At 40.6% G+C, this 18,077-nt stretch overlaps 1 protein-coding gene across 5 annotated transcripts in view; it reads left to right on the top strand.

Moving 5' to 3' along the window:
- The window catches only part of MYO1B (myosin IB), a 194,336-nt gene that overhangs the window by 157,867 nt on the left and 18,392 nt on the right, over positions 1 to 18,077 (top strand). For 2 of the 5 annotated variants that reach the window (XM_053596276.1, XM_053596277.1), the window contains exons 18-25: positions 1,625 to 1,825; positions 3,918 to 4,011; positions 5,168 to 5,317; positions 8,530 to 8,598; positions 10,259 to 10,345; positions 10,620 to 10,706; positions 12,450 to 12,536; positions 17,944 to 18,018. In XM_053596276.1, the coding sequence (XP_053452251.1) occupies positions 1,625 to 1,825; positions 3,918 to 4,011; positions 5,168 to 5,317; positions 8,530 to 8,598; positions 10,259 to 10,345; positions 10,620 to 10,706; positions 12,450 to 12,536; positions 17,944 to 18,018 (850 nt within the window). The remainder of the gene's footprint in view (positions 1 to 1,624; positions 1,826 to 3,917; positions 4,012 to 5,167; positions 5,318 to 8,529; positions 8,599 to 10,258; positions 10,346 to 10,619; positions 10,707 to 12,449; positions 12,537 to 17,943; positions 18,019 to 18,077) is intronic. The other 3 variants (XM_053596279.1, XM_053596278.1, XM_053596282.1) reach the window with 3 other exon arrangements.

Raw genomic sequence — 18,077 nt, forward strand, 5'->3', positions numbered from 1 at the left:
CATTCATGGGTCGATGGTTTGCCTCCATTTTCATTTATGTCTTCTCTAAGAAATCTCAGTATACACTAAGGTTGTGAATATGTTATCATATACATGTGTTTTCTCCTAGAGCTTTGTAGTTTCAGATTTCCTATGTAGGCCTATTTTTCCCCATATAGATATCCTGTTGCTCTGCCACCATATATTGAAAAGAAAATAATCTATTTTTTCATTCCTGTGCCTTGCTGTCTTCATGATGAGTTGAATGTATTTGTAGGGGTCTGAATGGGTATGTTTCATTGATCTCTTTGTCTATCCTTATTTAAGCCAAAGAGTGGACATTATTTTTATAAATGGTAAAATGAAAAGCATAATTTAAGCAAAAGCTAATTAGGTGAAGGTGTAATTTTTCTTATCTTATACATGTGTGTTTGTGTGTCAGTGGGTGTAATTTATTTGACAGCTGTAGTTAGGTAGCCATAATTGTGACTGTCTAACAGTAGTAAAATTGAAATTCTCAAGTAACCTTTTGCTTCTGCAATTACAAGAGGTGCTCAAATATGACTAATATTGAGTATTACAGTTTGAATTCAGTCTCTTCCTTTCTTAAAATGTGTATACATTTTTTGGCACCCTCTGTATTAGGACACAGGGATTGCTGTACATGATCCAGAACAATGACTTAAACAAAACTGACGTTTATTTCTTACCTAACTTCTGAGTGTAAGGACTCCAGAGCTAACAGGACAGCCCCTTTTATTTTGTGATTCTGCCATTTCTCAGGTGTTTTCCCCATCTAGAGTGTCAAAGATGGCTGTCCACCCTGTCAACATGTACAGCCAGCAATAAATTAAAGAAGACCAAGGCTCGTCTTTTCCTTTAAGGACACAGACTAGAATCTACAGATTCCTTTTTCTGGGAGCCCAGTAGTGGTCAGATTTTGCTCACGTGGCCACACTCACTTCCAAAGGGGGCTGGGAAATGTAGTCTTCCCCTGGCAGCAAAGTGCTCTGGTTAAAAAAGGAGAATGGACATAGGGAGGCAACAGTGATTTTTATCTTTTCACAGAGGTATTGTATATATAAAGTGCATGGACCTTACGTTTCACCATGTTGAGTTTTCACATAAGTATGCACTTGTGTTGCCCATCCAGACCAAGATATAAAACATTTCCATCATTCCAGAAGGTTCCCTGTATCTGTTCCATGTCTGTCCCCACTGCTGCCCCTCCCCAGAGGTCAGAGCAATACTGATTGGTAACCACAGATTAGTTTTGCTTGAACTTCATATAAATGGAATGTACTCTTTTGTCAGTTTGTTTCAACTAATGAAATATTAGTGATACTCATACGTGTTGTTATATACAGGGTGAACATAAAGTCTGTGTGCAGTTTAAAATAGTTTACTAGTCCCTGTATATTAGTAGTTTGTTCTTTTTTAAAAAAAACTGCTGTATATGCAGTACTGTGTTTATTTTTAGGTTGGTGTAAAAATGATGGGAAAAATTTCAAAAGAAATAACTAGGTTTCCCCAGAATAACAAATTATTTTACTAAGAAACAATTATTATATGAAACTTTGTTAAAACATGGGCAGTTAAATCCAGAAAAGGGAGTTTAAAACTTAAAAGTTTTGTTGTTTCTTAGGTGTATCAAACCAAATGATAAAAAAGCAGCACACATCTTCAATGAGGCTCTGGTGTGTCATCAGATCAGGTACCTGGGCCTTCTGGAGAACGTCCGAGTGAGAAGGGCAGGCTATGCCTTCAGGCAGGCCTATGAACCTTGCCTAGAAAGATACAAAATGCTTTGTAAACAAACATGGCCTCATTGGAAAGGACCAGCAAGGTAAGAAATTCATTGACCATACTTTATAATGACAAGTTACATGTTTTTTCCCCCTGTGCTGTTAGGCAAACCAGAATTCTATGAAAAATTGGGTGTAACCTGTTTTGGACCCTATTCTATTAGGATACCATTTTGTGTTAATTCTTGATTAATTTTAGAGTTCTGGATTTTCTCAGTGTCAAAGTAGGACTTATGGAATCCACATCTGGAACTTGTATGCTGACGCAATGTTTAAAATATGCCTGTATAGCTTGATGCCCGTAGATCAGTGGTTAGGGCACTGGCCATATACACCAGGGCTGGCAGGTTCGAACCTGGCCTGGGCCTACTAAACAATAATGACAACAACCACAACGAAAAATAACTGGGAATTGTGGCAGCGCCTGTTGTCCCAGCTACTTGGGAGGCTGAGGCAAGAGAATCGCTTAAGCCAGTGGTTCTCAACCTTCCTAATGCCACGACCCTTTAATACAGTTCCTCATGTTGTGGTGACCCCCAACCATAAAATTATTTCCGTTGCTACTTCAAAAATAATTTATGGCTGGGCGTCACCACAACATGAGGAACTGTATTAAAGTGTTGCGGTATTAGGAAGGTTGAGAACCACTGGCTTAAGCCCAAGAGTTGGAAGTTGCTGTGAGCTGTGATGTCACAGCACTCTACCGAGGGCAATCTAATAGGACTCTGTCTCAAAAAAAACCAAGCAAACAAAAAAATATGCCCATGCTAAGTTTGTAGGAGATAATTTATAATTTATATTTGTGTAGAATCACGGAAGGGTGAAGTTAGAGGCACATGGGATTACCTCTCTGAGCTAGTTGCTTTCCCATGAGGAATTTACCTCAGAGACAGCCAGTGGTGGTGGTAAAGGTCTCACTCTTGCCTGGTCTGTACTAGTTGAGAAGTAAATAACAGGATCAGAGAAGATGCCCAGTGGCAACCGTGCTGGTAGCATAGCTGGGTGGAAGAGCAGGGCTGTAGGGCTTTCACTGGTCCGCGCTGAATTGCTCTTACCCATATAGTCTCAGACAGAGGGCTGGAACACTGCACGCCGGTCCAGAGGAGCGTCCCCATGCCCTGTGAGCTCCCTGCATGCAGAGAGAGCTTTGGTGCTGGCAGGCAGCTGCCGCAGGAGAGAAATCCAACCTTGCCTGTCTGGCGACCTTCCTTCTGCTCTCTGCAGGCTGTAGAAACTCTCCTGAATGCTATAGGAGGATTAACATGCTTGTTTCATGGGCCTGGATGGAAGCTTAGGGACTTGATTTCACATGGAGGTACTTGTGATGCCTCCACATTCTCAGTGGACCCCCCCTTTCACAAGAACATCCACAGTATGAAGAGGCCCACTCTGCATTATAAGATATAGAAACTTCCAACATACGGTGTGGTCTGCAATGCCTAATAATGTTGGCTCCGGGTACTGTTCTAGTTCCCATTGCTAATTATCAGGGTATTATGGTAAATACACACCACACTGCAGAACGTGTATTTGCTCCCTGCCCTGCACCTCGTCCACTGGTGGTGGAGCGAAGTTTAGTTTTAGAAAGCCAGGATCTGCGATGTAGAAGTCAGAGGCAAGTCCAGGCCTTGCTCCCACCATGTAAGGACCACATTCTTTAGCATCCCTTTGATTTGTGCTTAGCACATTCTCAGGCAGGACCCATGTCTGAAATGTTTTCAGGAATTAACTGAGTGGGTCCTGAGTTCATTGCATACCCTCCTAGTCCTGGTTGGTACATCATTACGTCTATATTTGATTGATTATATCTCTACTGATATAATCAAGAAATTGGCTTCACTACCCTATTTTTTTTAGAATACATAGTTCTGAACCCAAATTTACCTTTTTTATATTTACCAGATTGATTTAATTTGTGGAACTTAGTCCTGAAAATTCTTTGGTAGCAGTTGTACTTTTTTATACCATAGAGAACTCGATATCATGATAACTGTAAAAAAGCTATTGTACTTGGCAATGAAGCTTTTTTATTTTTTTTAAGACCGCAGAGAACCCAATATCATGATAAAAGCTAAGATAAAACTATTTTTGTAGTTTAGAACATTCACTTTTCATTTCGCTTATTTTCTTAAGGTCTGGCGTGGAGGTCCTGTTTAGTGATTTAGAGATTCCTATGGAAGAATATTCCTTTGGTCGATCAAAGATATTCATCCGAAACCCAAGAACAGTATGTAACCAAAACTTTTACACTCTGAGCTTAAGTTAGAATCATATAGGCAAGTTCTTAAAAGATGTTTAACTTGTGACATTATCCTAGATGCTACCACAAATACCAGGGTCTTGTGTTCATTTGCAAACATCCAAGAGGATGGAGCAGATAAAGGACAGTTGGAAAATGTGTAATTTTTATGAACTGTCAGCCTTTGATCTGATAGATTATCCAGCACTTAAGAACTTGTAAAGAAACTTACTGCAACAATAAAGCCCCTTGAATTCATAGCAACTGGAGGAAAATTCAGTGTGTATTTATAATATCTGAATTATATGATAATTTTAAGAACTGTAGTCATATTATTTAGAAGTACATGGAAGACTCGAGTGAAAAGTTTTTAAAGTTAAAAAGGACACTGAAAATTTTGCCTCTTAAGCTAAGCAAAGTGCTCATACCTGTAATCTCAGCACTTTGGGAGGCTGAGGTAAGAGGATCACTTGAAGTCTGGCGTTCAAGACCAGCCTAGGCAACATAGTGAGAACCTCTCTCTAAAAAAATGAGACCACATTAGCTGGGTGAGGTGGTGTGTGCTTCTAGTCCCAGCTACTTGGGAGTCTGAGGTGGAAGCATCACTTGATCTCAGGAGTTCGAGGCTATAGTGAGCTATGATCACACCAATGCATTCCAGCGTGGGTGACAGAGTAAGACCTGTCTCTAATAATACAAAAATAAAATTCTCCTTCCTTAAATGAATAGGTGAATGTGACGTATATTTGTATAGCAGTTGATTGGTAATTTGGAAATACAGAGATTCAGGAAAGCCTTTAAATTGTTTAAGAGAGAAAATGTGTCAGCATTTGCTTTCTGTTAGTAATCTGCATCCTCGTAGATAGTGTGAAGGCACATTTAAGTTCCCTTCAGCCTCTCTCTGATGTGCCATAAAATTCTGAAACGCTGGAACAAAAATTATGAATTTTTTCATGAATTCATCAAAATAATTTTCTCATGGGCTATTACCCATATCATGCATAAGTAATGTGATTATTCAGTTTTTTTTTTTTCTCAATGTGGTTGACTCCCCAACATGATGATGGCATTTTACCTCCTGACTTTCTCTGTGTGCTGAGGTTTCAGAGGATTATCGATAAGTACATCTATCATTTCTTATTAGCTTTTCAGATTAGAAGACCTGAGGAAGCAAAGGCTTGAGGACTTGGCCACTCTCATTCAGAAGATCTATCGGGGGTGGAAATGCCGCACACACTTCCTGCTGATGAAAAAGAGTCAGATTGTGATTGCTGCCTGGTACAGGAGATACGCGGTAAGAGTCTCAGTCATTTTTAATTTGTAATAGTGCTAATTTGCCAGCATTGATTGTGTATAGTACGTATACTACGTATTACTACATATAAAGCTTTTATATATTTAATTCTCCCAACAATCTCATGTGATAGGTGGGTGCGCTGATGGGTTCTTTCTTTAAAGAAGAGAAAACTAAGGGACTGAGCTGTGAAGTAACTTGCTACGGCCCCCCAACTGGAAGTGGCAGAGCTGGGACTTGAATCCAAGACAGTTTCAGAGCTCAAGTTTAGTAGACCACCTTGCCTTCTACTGATCTAAATATTTATAGTGGGAAATTGACATCTTTAACTTGGTCATCAGATTGGGAGGGACCATATAATTTAACCTATTAACTGTGACTGGGTCCATTTTCTAGAACAATTGGCTGTTTTCCATTTATCATAACAGCATTAAAAATGGCTTTAAATCCAGAAAGCTGATTTCATATTTTAGTAGAATTCTGGTTTTGCTAAAAAAGATTGAATTTTCTTTAGTCCTCAGGTATCTGGCTGTATTAACTGTGGGAAAAGATTCAATGAGAAAGTATGTTTATTAACGTGGAATTTCTTTTTGGAATTTCCTTCCTCACTGATGGTACATGTTTTGTTGGGTACATACTGTAGGTTTGAGAGAGGCCTCAAGGTTGTTGCTAGGCCAGCTTGAACTTGGGTTCTCACGGAATGAATTTTAGTCATCAGAACACTGCTTCCAAATGCTTTTTTATTCTGTGCATTTTTACTACAGAGTGAGTTAGCATAGGAATTAAATTCACACTCATTTCTTTTTTTAAAAAAATCTTCTTCCTTTTTTCCATTGTAGAGATGTTTGCTATAAGGCCGTATGTAGTGAAGACATGATTTATGCTGACCCATTCTCATATAATCCAGCTTAGTGTAGTATTTCCAAGCTTTAGATATTAATGAGGTACTTAAATGATTAAGCTTAAGAAAATTGGTGTGATCTTTAAAAGAGTATCTTTTAAAATTACTCACTCTAATTGAAAGAAGAGTATTTACACCAGCAGTGTAAATCTTACAGTATGAACCTGGCCAGCCACACAATGACAGAGTCATTCAAATGTGTTGTGCAAACGCACAGAGGGCTCTTGCGCCTCAGCTGGCAGCAGTAGACGCTCTTCTGTTCCTTTAGTCTGCTGTTTCCTATTTACCTGAGAAAGGGAAGACCAATGAGTAGTCTTTAAAGAGCCCTTTTTATCATTTCTTATTCTGAGGTCATAAAGAATCCCCGACCCAGGCCACATAGTTAGACCCTGTCTCTAGAATAAATAAAGGAATGAATAAGCAAACAAGCCAAGTGTGGTGGCACACGCCTGTAGTCCCAGGGAGTTGGGAGGCTAAAGGGAGGGGACTGTTCGAGCCCAGGTGTTGGAGCCTACAGTGAGCTATGAGCCATTGCAGTTCAGCCTGAGACCCCATTGCTAAAAATGAGGGGAAAAAATAGTTTTAAAAATTAAAATAATAAAATAATTTTCAAAAAAAATAATGGGAAGATAGGCTATCACTTCAAACAGGATGGGTAAAGAAGACCTTCTGGGAGGGGCAGTTGGGTCAGAAGGCTGAGAAGGACCAGGCAGTGCAAAGTACCAGGAACAGCACAAGCTACTTGTACTCTCGCTCCCGGATGAAAAACTGTCTCCACCTGTCATTAATTCACACTGGTAGGAGTTAATAGGAGCAATATGAACTTGTAGAAGGGAATGAAGTAATAGCTCAGATCTCAGAGAAAGCATTAACCTCACTCTAGTGCTACATCTCTTTCAAAGTTTGAATTAACCTACCTCAGCCCGTTAACTACACATTACTCAAGCCGGTAGTTAACTCACTATTTTCCCTTAGCAAAATAACTCAGGGATGTTCTGAATACTCATTTTTCAGTTACTGATTCTCTTTCCCTATTTTGTGATAAGTCATGGCTTCCACAGATGCATTTTCAAGTGAGATATAGTTGTTTTCAAGCCATTTAGGAATTAAAAAAGAAAACTTAGAGGTACCAAATGGCTGTCGGAAGTGGTGGTCACGTGGCTGTAGATGACCTGTGGCTTGTTCCTAAACAAGGAACTTAACTGTGGAATATAACTTAGGGAGTAATCTTGAGAGCTCCCAACTCTTCCTCTGACAGCTGGGGAGACTGAAGCCCAGAGGAGGTGAGTGGCCCGTGCAGGGTCTCGGGGTCCTCTGGCTTTTCTCCCTGGCATCCTCTTTACTTCTGCTGCCTTTCTGTTGGTAATATCACCCTCCATGACCTCTGCTGTTCCAGAATCCTCAAAGGCCTCTCTCTCACCTCAGAGAATAGGAGCTGGGCCATCTAGCACTTCTAAAGTGAAGATTCACAGCATCACTTTGGTACTTTGAAATGCTGTGAATTTTCATCAGAGATGCCACGTTCCAATATGTATTGCAGGCTCAGTAGTGTAAGAGTTCCCTTTTCTAGGAAAAGTGTTCTGACACCTTCCACCCTGTGAGGCATCAGCCCTAGAGCATAAGAGGCCTCTGTATGTTGAGCTTGTTGAGCCCAAGCCCATCTTCTCCAACCCATCCCAGTGGGAGGCAGCCCTGCTGCACCTGAGCCAGGCCACTCTCTCCTTTTACACTGTTGGCTTGTGTTTCTTGCAAGTGCTTGAGAGCAGGGATGGAGTTAGATGTGTGTGTATATAAATCCATGGTTTTATTAAAATGCCTGATAAAGAGTAAGAGTCAATATACCTATTCGATTGCTATCAGTTTACTTAAAATTTTAGCTGATTTCTCAGCTTGAGCCAGAGTAAAAACAGCAAACCTAAAAGGAACCTTTGGCGCAGTAAGTAGCATGGAGGCAGACGACAGGAAGCGAGAGCACTTCAAAAGCAGATGCAGAACTCGGTGTGTGTTCACTCAGTACGCATTTACTGAGCATGTGCTGTGTTTGGGACCCTGTGTTGGAACAGTGTCATATAAAAAACAGATGGCAGTAATGCTGGGTCCTGAGCCATTCAGAAACTATTATAGTGAGCATCCTTAAAGCACACCTCAGATTAACTGTGATAACTTAGGACTGTTTGGTATTTTGGTTTCCAGAATGTGTATGGATGGTCCCACGTCAGTTGCACTAAGTGAGCAGCCTTTCTCAGCTTTGCGCTGTGCACACTGCAGATATGTAGCCACAACTCTAATATTGTCCCCTTTTGTCCTACAGCAACAAAAGAGGTATCAGCAGATAAAGAGTTCTGCCTTGGTAATTCAGTCTTACATCCGGGGTTGGAAGGTGAGTTTAAAATAAGTGTGCTTTGTTTATTTGAGGCCTTTGGGTTCTTCACAAAGGATGATGTCTTTACACTCGCCCTGCAGGGGAGGGCTCCTCCGTCTCCTGCCTCCCCTGTAAACAGAAAGAAAGAATAAATATTATGAGCCCAGGGAGGACCCTGGTGACCATGTCTTGGCTGCTTCCTTGTAACCAGCTTTCTTTTTAAGAGCTTTGTTCTCCAAGCAGGAAGTCCTTGAAATAATACTGTGCATGATCTCAATATGCCTTTGCCCCATGTTTTCAAGAGACGCTATAGTCCGGAAGGCCACTTTATAGCCACTGCCTTCGCACCTGTGCGTCCTCCCAGACTCTTCAGCACCCGAGCCTGATGACGTCTGTTAACTTCCCAGTGACCATCTTGTGGGCCGCCCCACTATGACTGAAAGGTCCTGAGTTATGGCCAGGTCTAGTTGTGGGAGCCTAGGGGAGAAGTTACAGAGGCGGACCCAGTGTTGAGGCCTTCCCACCAAGGCTTGGATTGGGGTGTCATTGTACTATGGCCCACAGGCCACATCTAGCCTGCTGCCTGATTTCACACAACCTATAAGCTGAGAATAGTTTTTATATATTTAAACGATTATTTAAAAAGAAAACAAAAGATCTCATGATCTGAAAATTATATGGAACATAGATTTCAGTGCACATAAACTTTTATTAGAGGACAGCTGCCTTCATTATTCCCCAGATTGTCTGGCTGCTCAAGCCTGACCGGGGCAGAATCAGGTAGTTGGGATGGAGACTGACTGTATAACCTGCAAAGCCAAAACTATTTGCCTTCTGGTACTTTATGGAAAAAGTTTCTTGACTCTAGGTCAAAGATAATGCCAGGGCCTGTTGTAACCACTTTCCTGTTAGGATATTTTGTGGAGTGGTCTGGATTCAGAAGGGATTCTTCAAGGTAGGGCCATGCCTGGAGCCCCTGCTGAGGGTGGAGCCTGTCCCATGTGTCCAGTGCCATTGGATGACCTTTGCCCAGGCCCTGGACAACCCAAGAGGGTTGTCCCACAGCAGATGCCAAAATACAATCAGAGCACCTAAGAGTCTGTGAAACTGCTGCCTGCAGGTTCCTCACTGACCTGACTCCTACTGGACCCTGGGTCCCAGTGTGCAGGCCAGAGACTGCAGAGGTGGGAATCAAGCTCCACCCTCAAACCAGGTGTCCTCTCAACCCCCATAAAATCAGTTTTCAGTAACTACTAGAAAGAAGCCACTGGTTTTGGCTCAGTTAGATCATTTTGTTTTAGCAAAGTGTCTCGTTTTTGTTTTAGCAAAAATGTCTCTTTTGAATAAAAAGGAAAGCTGCAGTTATATTCCAGATTGTAATCATAGAAGAGACACAGTGGATGCTGGAGCATCCCTGGACATCCTCGGCCCACGGTCTGAGACGTGTTCCTTCCAGTTGGTGCAGCAGCTGATGTTGCCATGTCAGATTTTTTCTGCCACTGATCTGGGATGCAGTGTGCTGCTGCAGTCTGGAGGGGCACTACCCCCTCAGCTTGACCACCTTGTCAGGGTCAGTTTCGAGCTAGGCACATTAAGCTGGGCACAGTCTTAGGATACCGTCTCAGGTGTTTTTTCACTTCTTTTAACATTCTCTTTTTTGGGGTGATTCTGTGCCTAGGCTCGGAAAATCCTGCGGGAACTGAAGCATCAAAAGCGCTGCCAGGAAGCAGTCACAACCATTGCAGCGTATTGGCACGGGACCCAGGTAGGCCGGAGGCGCCGAGGGCGGTGGTGGGTTGGGAGTAAACTGTGCACAAGCCCTCTTCGGGGGCAGAAATGTTCACTGGCTTAAGCTACTGAGCACGCATTTTGCCTCTTGCTCTTTTCAACATTTTGGTGTGGGGTGGTGGCACATGCTTTTTTTTTGCATTTACCATTTGATGGTGACTGGTGTCTTTCTTTTTCTTTCTCCATTGGGAACCAGCAGTAACCTTTTCTGCCTTAAACTTTTCTGTAACTCCTTTTCACATGCATCACAGGCGCGAAGGGAACTGAGACGGCTGAAGGAGGAGGCTAGGAATAAACATGCTATTGCAGTAATTTGGGCTTACTGGCTTGGATCTAAGGTACTTTGATGCACACATCCCAACACTCCATCTTGGAACGCTGCCGTAATCGGTCTTTATCTCTAGCATATGAGGGGATGGATGGCTACAGTTAATAGTGGCTCACACTGGTGCATGTCCTTACAGCCAAATTTAATAAACCTGAAGTTAGTATGAGTAGAGTACATAGAAAGCTTAGGCATGTGTAGGCCAAAAAACTGCTCACTAACAAGGTACTAGTATATTGCTCTTTTTAAAAAGTTCTTAACGTGCATGTGTAGTTTCTTTTTTTTCTCCTACTAATGTATGCTAGTGGCATTTTAGGGATTTGGGGGGAGAGGGCATGTTGAGAATGTTAAGGTTTGGGCTTGAATCAGTCCTCTGCAAGGTTTTGACAGTGCAAATGCCTTTAACACGTGCCTTCACCTAATCCATGAATGAAATTGGGATTTTTTTTTTTCTAGCCTCACTGTGGCAGCTATTGATTATTAGTAAGCAAAATATGACATGTGCAGAAAAATATCATTCTGATTTGACAGAAACCATGTTCATGCAAAGCTAGCTCTCATTGCCACTGGAGAATCCCAGGAATTTCAGCATCAGCTGTTTGTTTTCAGAAACAAAGGCCTCCTGAAATATTCTCTCTAATCCCCAGGCATAGTCGTGGGCTCTGTGAACATTTCACATAGCCCAAGGGACGAGACTTTTAGATGTTTTTGTTACTTAGAAAATCAAAGGTCATCTGTGCTAAAAATGTGTATTCCAGTTAAAAACACAAATATCAACAGAGTCCTGTGTTTTTAAGTATACCTTGTCAGCGTTGTAAGCCGATCTTATGAGAAAAATGACAAAAGTCAACATTTGCCTGCTATAAAGAGCTTAAATGGCCAGAAACTAACCAGAGTTGTTCTTGTGTGTATTCCCTGAAACTCTGTGAAGAACAGACTAGTTCCTTTAATCAACTGAGGGGAAAGTCCTAGCAGAGTCAGAGAGACTCCAAGACAGTTACTGGCTGGGGTTTCTCCACAACAAGCTCATTTCCTCATCTCAATACTGTAATAATATCTTGAAAAACTATCCTGCTTCTGTCTTTTAAAACAGTATGCCTAAGATTCATTTTTTTCCCTGAGAGTAATTTTTCAACCTATAAATGGTTTTACTTTTTGTCTTCCTTCAGTCTTCATTGTATTATTTCCCTGTTTGGAGCCTTAGTAAAATTGGATTTTTAGACATGGTGGCCACTGCTCATTTAACTAGAAGGAATTTTTTGAGTTTTGTTAGTTTTTTTATTTCTTTGCACTTCAGCGAAACATATTCTTTGCAATTTTTAAATGGCAGTTCCCAAGAGTTGTCTCTCTGTCTGTCCAGATGAATAAACTCAGACAGGAGCGCAGGGCTTCTTGAGCCCCATGTGCTGTCTGCAGAGGGACGTCTCAGGGAACCCCTGGGCATGCTGCTCAGACTTCTAAGTCTGATACAGGAGTGAGAGAGTGTGGACAAGCCAGCGAAGAGGGAGAGCAACAGGGAAGAAGAAAGGAGAAGAGCGGGAGAGGGGGGCCTCGGGCAGCTGGGTGCCTCCTCTGCAAGGCAGTCTCAGTGCGCTGAACATCCAAGCGCTGCCCCAGTCTGACACTGTTCCTGGGTGGAAATGACGATGCCCTGTTCCTCCATTGTGCTGGAATCCTTGTTCATAAATTGGCTCTTCTGTTTGGTGTGCTGTCTGCATTGGGCTGTCTCTTTTATTTACTATCTAAAACATTCTAGGCTCGAAGGGAGTTGAAACGCTTGAAGGAGGAGGCTAGGCGTAAGCATGCAGTTGCTGTCATTTGGGCTTACTGGCTTGGACTGAAGGTACTGCCTCAAACACTTCTTTCCGTCCAGGGTGAAATCCATACAGCCCAGCACCTACTAACCCTGAGAAAACCGTTGATTATGCTTGCTGTTGGTCTGCACAGTCTTATAGAATGTCATCTCGCCTAATTATGTTTCTTTGTGAGAAGAAATGTGTGCACTAATTTTTTTTCTGATTTTATTGTGATTTCTTTTCTTTAAATTACAGGTTTAAAGTAGTAACAATATGACATGTTGTATCCAAGATTCTTTGTCGTCCAAGTTTTATTTTATGTTATCTTTATGAGTATAAAGTTTGTTTTTTTTTATTTCCTAATCCAAGAGACAGAGTGACAGTAGTTGAGCTAAAGGCTGACCTCCATCCACAGGGACCAGCCTGGGATGCCAGGCTTTTGTTTCCCTTTATCTGCCCATTCTGCTGCAATAATGGCTGGCTGGAGTGGAGCTTTCCTCAAAGCAGCCATCATTCTATTATAATTGTTCAGCATAGAAACTAAAGGCATTTGCATCAGTAAACTTACAGATTATAATGAATGAGTAACAGTTGGAGATCATTGGATCATTCAGGTTAAACAGAACTTTTAAATTTAAATGCCTTTTGACCAGGGCAGGGTTTATTTCAAAGAGGTGCTTACTGTAGTAGGATACGCTTATATGTACAGCAGTACACATAGGTAAATATGGCTGAGCTCTGCAAATCTTTAGAAGAAGACTCTGAGCTCTGGAAAATCTTTAGATAGTATAAAGATTTGGTCTTTCTAAAATAGTCAATAACTAATTGCCATAGGGAGCCATCCTTGCTGCCTTTGGGGGATAATTAGGTTCCCTTTTGACACCATTCCTCATCATTATTTTTACTTTAAATCCTGTAACATTTAATCTTATTTTAAATATTTGAATATTATCTGAGAAATCACAGACTCAGAGTCTGAACAACTATTAGCAATATCCCTGAATTCTGCTTTGAACAATCGGTATTTTTTTCCTGCATGTTCAGCTTATAAACTTTTAAGAAATTATCCTTTTTGATTATATTGAGTATTCATCAAGTAATATTTGAAATAATTAAGAAGTAACTTCAATACGAATTTTAAAATAGATGTACCATTTGAAGAGTTCTTAACAAGTTCTGTACCTTTTTTTTTTTAAGCTTAACAAAACTAAACATTTTCCCATTTTATTCACATCTTCTAACATACATTCCAATTTTCATAGAAGAAAGGAAAAAACAACATTGAGTCAGGATTTTCACTCTCTGTAATGGTTTCCATCGGGAATGTGTTTACCTACAGTTTTCTGGGTTTAACTGCACATGATTTCAAAATATTTTTATATTAGGAGTGTACACTAGCAACCTACAAAGCAGATTCAGTTTGTAGGTGGATGTTATTTTAGCAGATGTTAACTGGACTTACTCTAGACATAACTTTTCCCCCCAGTTTTCAACAAAACATCATTATTTGAATATATTGCCATTATTATTATGAAATAATATTAAACTCATTTGAAGTCCGAAAATGTAATAAATTTAGACTTGCTTTTCCCAAAAGAGAGTTGTATTGGTATGAGTGATAGCTGGGCCCTTTGAAATGATTCAATTATTCTTTTTTTTTTTGAGACAGAGTCGCACTTTGTCACCCTTGGTAGAGTGCTGTGGCATCATAGCTCACAGCAACCTCAAACTCTTGGGCTTAGGCAATTCTCTTACCTCAGGCTCCCAAGTAGCTGACACTACAGGCACCTGCCACAACGCTTGGCTATTTTTAGAGATGAGGTCTCGCTCTGGCTCAGCTGGTCTTGAACCTGTGAGCTCAGGCAATCCACACACCTCAGCCTCCCAGAGTGCTAGGATTACAGACGTAAGCCACTGTGCCCAGACTGATTTGATTTTTTTTTTGGTGTGGAAATGATTACAGAGTGCAAGGGACCTTTTAGAACTCCCATTGCCCATGAAAGGCTCCATTGTACATGTCTGCATATCGTGACCAGGGTTTTACCATTTATACTTGCATTTGGTAGAAATGACCTGTCCTATGGGATATCAAAAAACATGTAGCAGTGAGCTCAGTTATACTGAAGCTTAACTAAATACAGTTAGGATTCAAATACACTTTTAAGGACATGGTCTCACATAACTTCTCACTTTAACTTCTCTGCTACTAAGCTGTCACAGTTTCAGGAACCAGTTAACAGTACCCTTTTCTTCTCCTCGTCCCTTCCAACCATGCAAGTTTGAGATTGAAAATGTAAATCTAACAATTCTGTGGCTAAAAGAGAAATGACCAGTGTAACTAGAATATGCTTGCAGGCATCCTTCAGAGATGCTGCAGAATCAGTTCCACACCACTGCAGGAAAGCAAATATTGCAATAAAGCGAGTCACATGAATGTTTTGCTTCCCAGTGCAGTGAACGTTGCTCAATGAAAAAAAAAAATATTTGGTGGCGCATGTAGCTCAATGGGTAGGGTGCCAGCCACATACGCTGAGGCTGGTGGGCTCGTGGTCAGCCCCAGCGACCTAAAACAACAATGACCAATGTAACAACACCAAAAAATAGTTGGGCATTGTTGCGGGCACCTGTAGTCCCAGCTACTTGGGAGGCTGAGGCATGAGAATCTCTTAAGCCCAAGAGTTTGAGGTTGTTGTGAGCTGTTATGCCATGGCACTCTGTCCAGGATGATGGCTTGAGATTAAAAAAAAAAAAATTGCTTTTAGCCAACTGTTAAGATCTACTACTCATAAAAAAAGATTTTTTCCAAAATACTACTTCCCATTGACAATGCACCTAGTCACCCAAGAGCTCTCATAGAAATGGACAAGAAGCTAGTATCGTTTTCAGGCTTGCTAACACATCTGTTTTGCAGCCCATGGATCAAGGAGTAATTTTAATTAAGTAATTTAATATACATACTTTAATCAGTGATCTTAGCCACATCTCCTGCATGACTTCAGCCTTTGCATCACTTGTGGCTTTACCTTGCAATCTCATGTTATGGGCATGGCTTCTGTCCTTACACCTCATGAACTGACCTGTGCTAGCTTTAAACTTTTCTTCTGTAGTTTCTTCACCTCTCTTGGCCTTGGTAGAACTGAAGAGAGTTGGAGGCTTGCTCTGGATTCGGCTTTGGCTTAAGGGAATGTTGTAGCTGATTACATCATCTGCCCAGACCACTCAGACTTTCTCCATTTTAGCAATAAAGCTGTTTTCCTTTCTTTCTTCTTCTTTTTTTTTTCAGTCTCCAGTGTTGTTTTTTTATTTTTTATTAAGTCATAAACTATACATTTATGGGGTACAATGTGATGATTTGATATACAATATGGAATGCTTAAATCAAACTGATTAATATAACCATCACCTCACTTTGTTTCGCTTTCTTATCATTCTACTCCTCACTGGAGTAGCACTTTAGTTTCCTTCAAGAACTTTTCCTTTGCATTCACAACTCGGCTGTTTGATACAAGGGTCCTAGCACGTGGCCTATCCCAGCTTTTGTCATGCCTTCTACGCCAAGCTTGATAATTTCTAGCTTTTAATTTAAAGTGAAAGCCATGAGTCATCTTTTCACTTGAATACTAAGAGGTCATGGTAGGGTTATTAACTGGCCCAATTTCAATATTATTGTGTCTCCAGGACCAGAGAGGCCAGGGAGAGCCAGTCGGTGGAGCAGTCAGAATACAACATAACATTTACCAATTAAATTCTCCAACTTACAAATAATAATAGAAAGTTTAAGGTAGTATGAGAATACCAAAATACGACACAAAGACACGGAGTGAGCACATGCTTTTGTGAAAAGAGTCCTGATGGACTTGTTCAATGCAGAGTTACCACTAACTCTCTAATTATTAAAAACCCAGTATCTGTGAAGCACAAGGAAACAAGGTATGCCGGTAAAAGGAAGAACTGCCTGTACCGTAGCTGTTAGAATTCTCTTAACTTAATACTCTTAGATGTAGAGAATGGGTCTGGGGCTCAAATGCCCGGAGGGCCCAGGTGGGTCACACAGAAGGGAAGCAGCAGGTGGAAGGTGTTAGGAGTGGGGACTCCTGCAGTTTGAAGTATGTTTGTTTCTTCCAGAAGCAACAACAGCTGCTCTGGTCCACCTGGTCCTTGTCATGTAGGAATGGGCTTCACAGTTTCTAGGTCTTAAAAAATGTTAAGAGAAACCTACCATCCATATTATTATATTAAGTTCTTAGCTTAAAAATGTGCATATGAAACATTTATCTACAAACTGAATTTAGTTAATAGGTTGTTAGCTAATGTAAAAAAATATATATATATTTTTTGAGATAGTCTCACTCTATGGCTCAGGCTAGAGTGCCATGGCGTCATCCTCGCTGACAGCAACTTCAAACTCCTGGGTCCAAGCCATCCTCCTGCCACAGCCTCCCAAGTAGCTGATACTATAGGTACCTGCCTCAAGGCCTGGCTAATTTTTTTTATTTTTAGTAGAGAAGGGATCTCGCTCTTGCACAGGCTGGTTTCAAACTGATGAGCTCAATGGATTCTCTTACTTCAGCTTCCCAGAGTGCTAGGATTACAGGCATGAGCCACTGCGCCTGGCCTGATGAACTTATGCAGTTAAACCCAGAAAATTGGAGATAAAAGAAAAAGATACAGAATGTCTGAATTATAAAAATAGGCCAATATTTGTTGAATTCTGACTTTACATTTATGTCGAGATGGTGATAAATATTTAAAAATTTTTTTTCCAATTTCAGGATGTTATTATATCATTCAGGAAATACCATATTTAATTACTGCTATTGGTTAGCTACAGTATATAAAGAAGACAGGACAACGTAGCAAGGGAAAAATATGTGAACTAAAACAACGATGTTTTAAGGGTGATGATAGCATTAAGTGTAAAGTTTAGTGGGAGAAGAGATAGAAAAATTCATACAATTGAATGGAAAATAATGTCGTTTAAAAGCTTCTTTTTAAATTCTTGTCTGTAGCCACATTCAGTTCTCAGTGAACTGTGTGTTACTAAAATCCTGTCTTTATATTCAGGCTCTTGGAAACTAGAGTACAGTTCTTCAGAAAATTTTTTTGCTTTTCAAAAATCACCTTATATAATATTTTCTGAAATGTATTTTAATTTGTGATGAGTTTGCAACTGTGCTTAAAAATGTTTCTTGTCAAATCATCAAGTTTTTCAGAAATTACTAAGAGGATTTAAGTCATCAATTCATTCTGGTATTATTACCATTTTACACTTCTCACTTTCGTTCTCTGACTTAGGATCCATTGTCTAAACGTGCTGCCATTATTTTGTTAAATTTGGAAAGAACACATATAAATGTACTTTGTCTATACATTTTCGTTTTTGATAGAGCTGTATCATTATGGACAGGTACCAGCCAAGTGCTAACCACCGCACTCTGCCTCTTCTTTTTAAAGGTACGTAGGGAGTACAGGAAATTCTTCAGAGCCAATGCTGGAAAGAAAATCTATGAGTTCACGCTTCAGAGAATTGTAAGTTAACCCTTCATGTATATGGTTGATTAGCATTTTTAGATGGCCTAATCAATAGC

Source organism: Nycticebus coucang, chromosome 7 (genome assembly GCF_027406575.1).
Source record: "Nycticebus coucang isolate mNycCou1 chromosome 7, mNycCou1.pri, whole genome shotgun sequence".
NCBI lineage: Eukaryota > Metazoa > Chordata > Mammalia > Primates > Lorisidae > Nycticebus > Nycticebus coucang.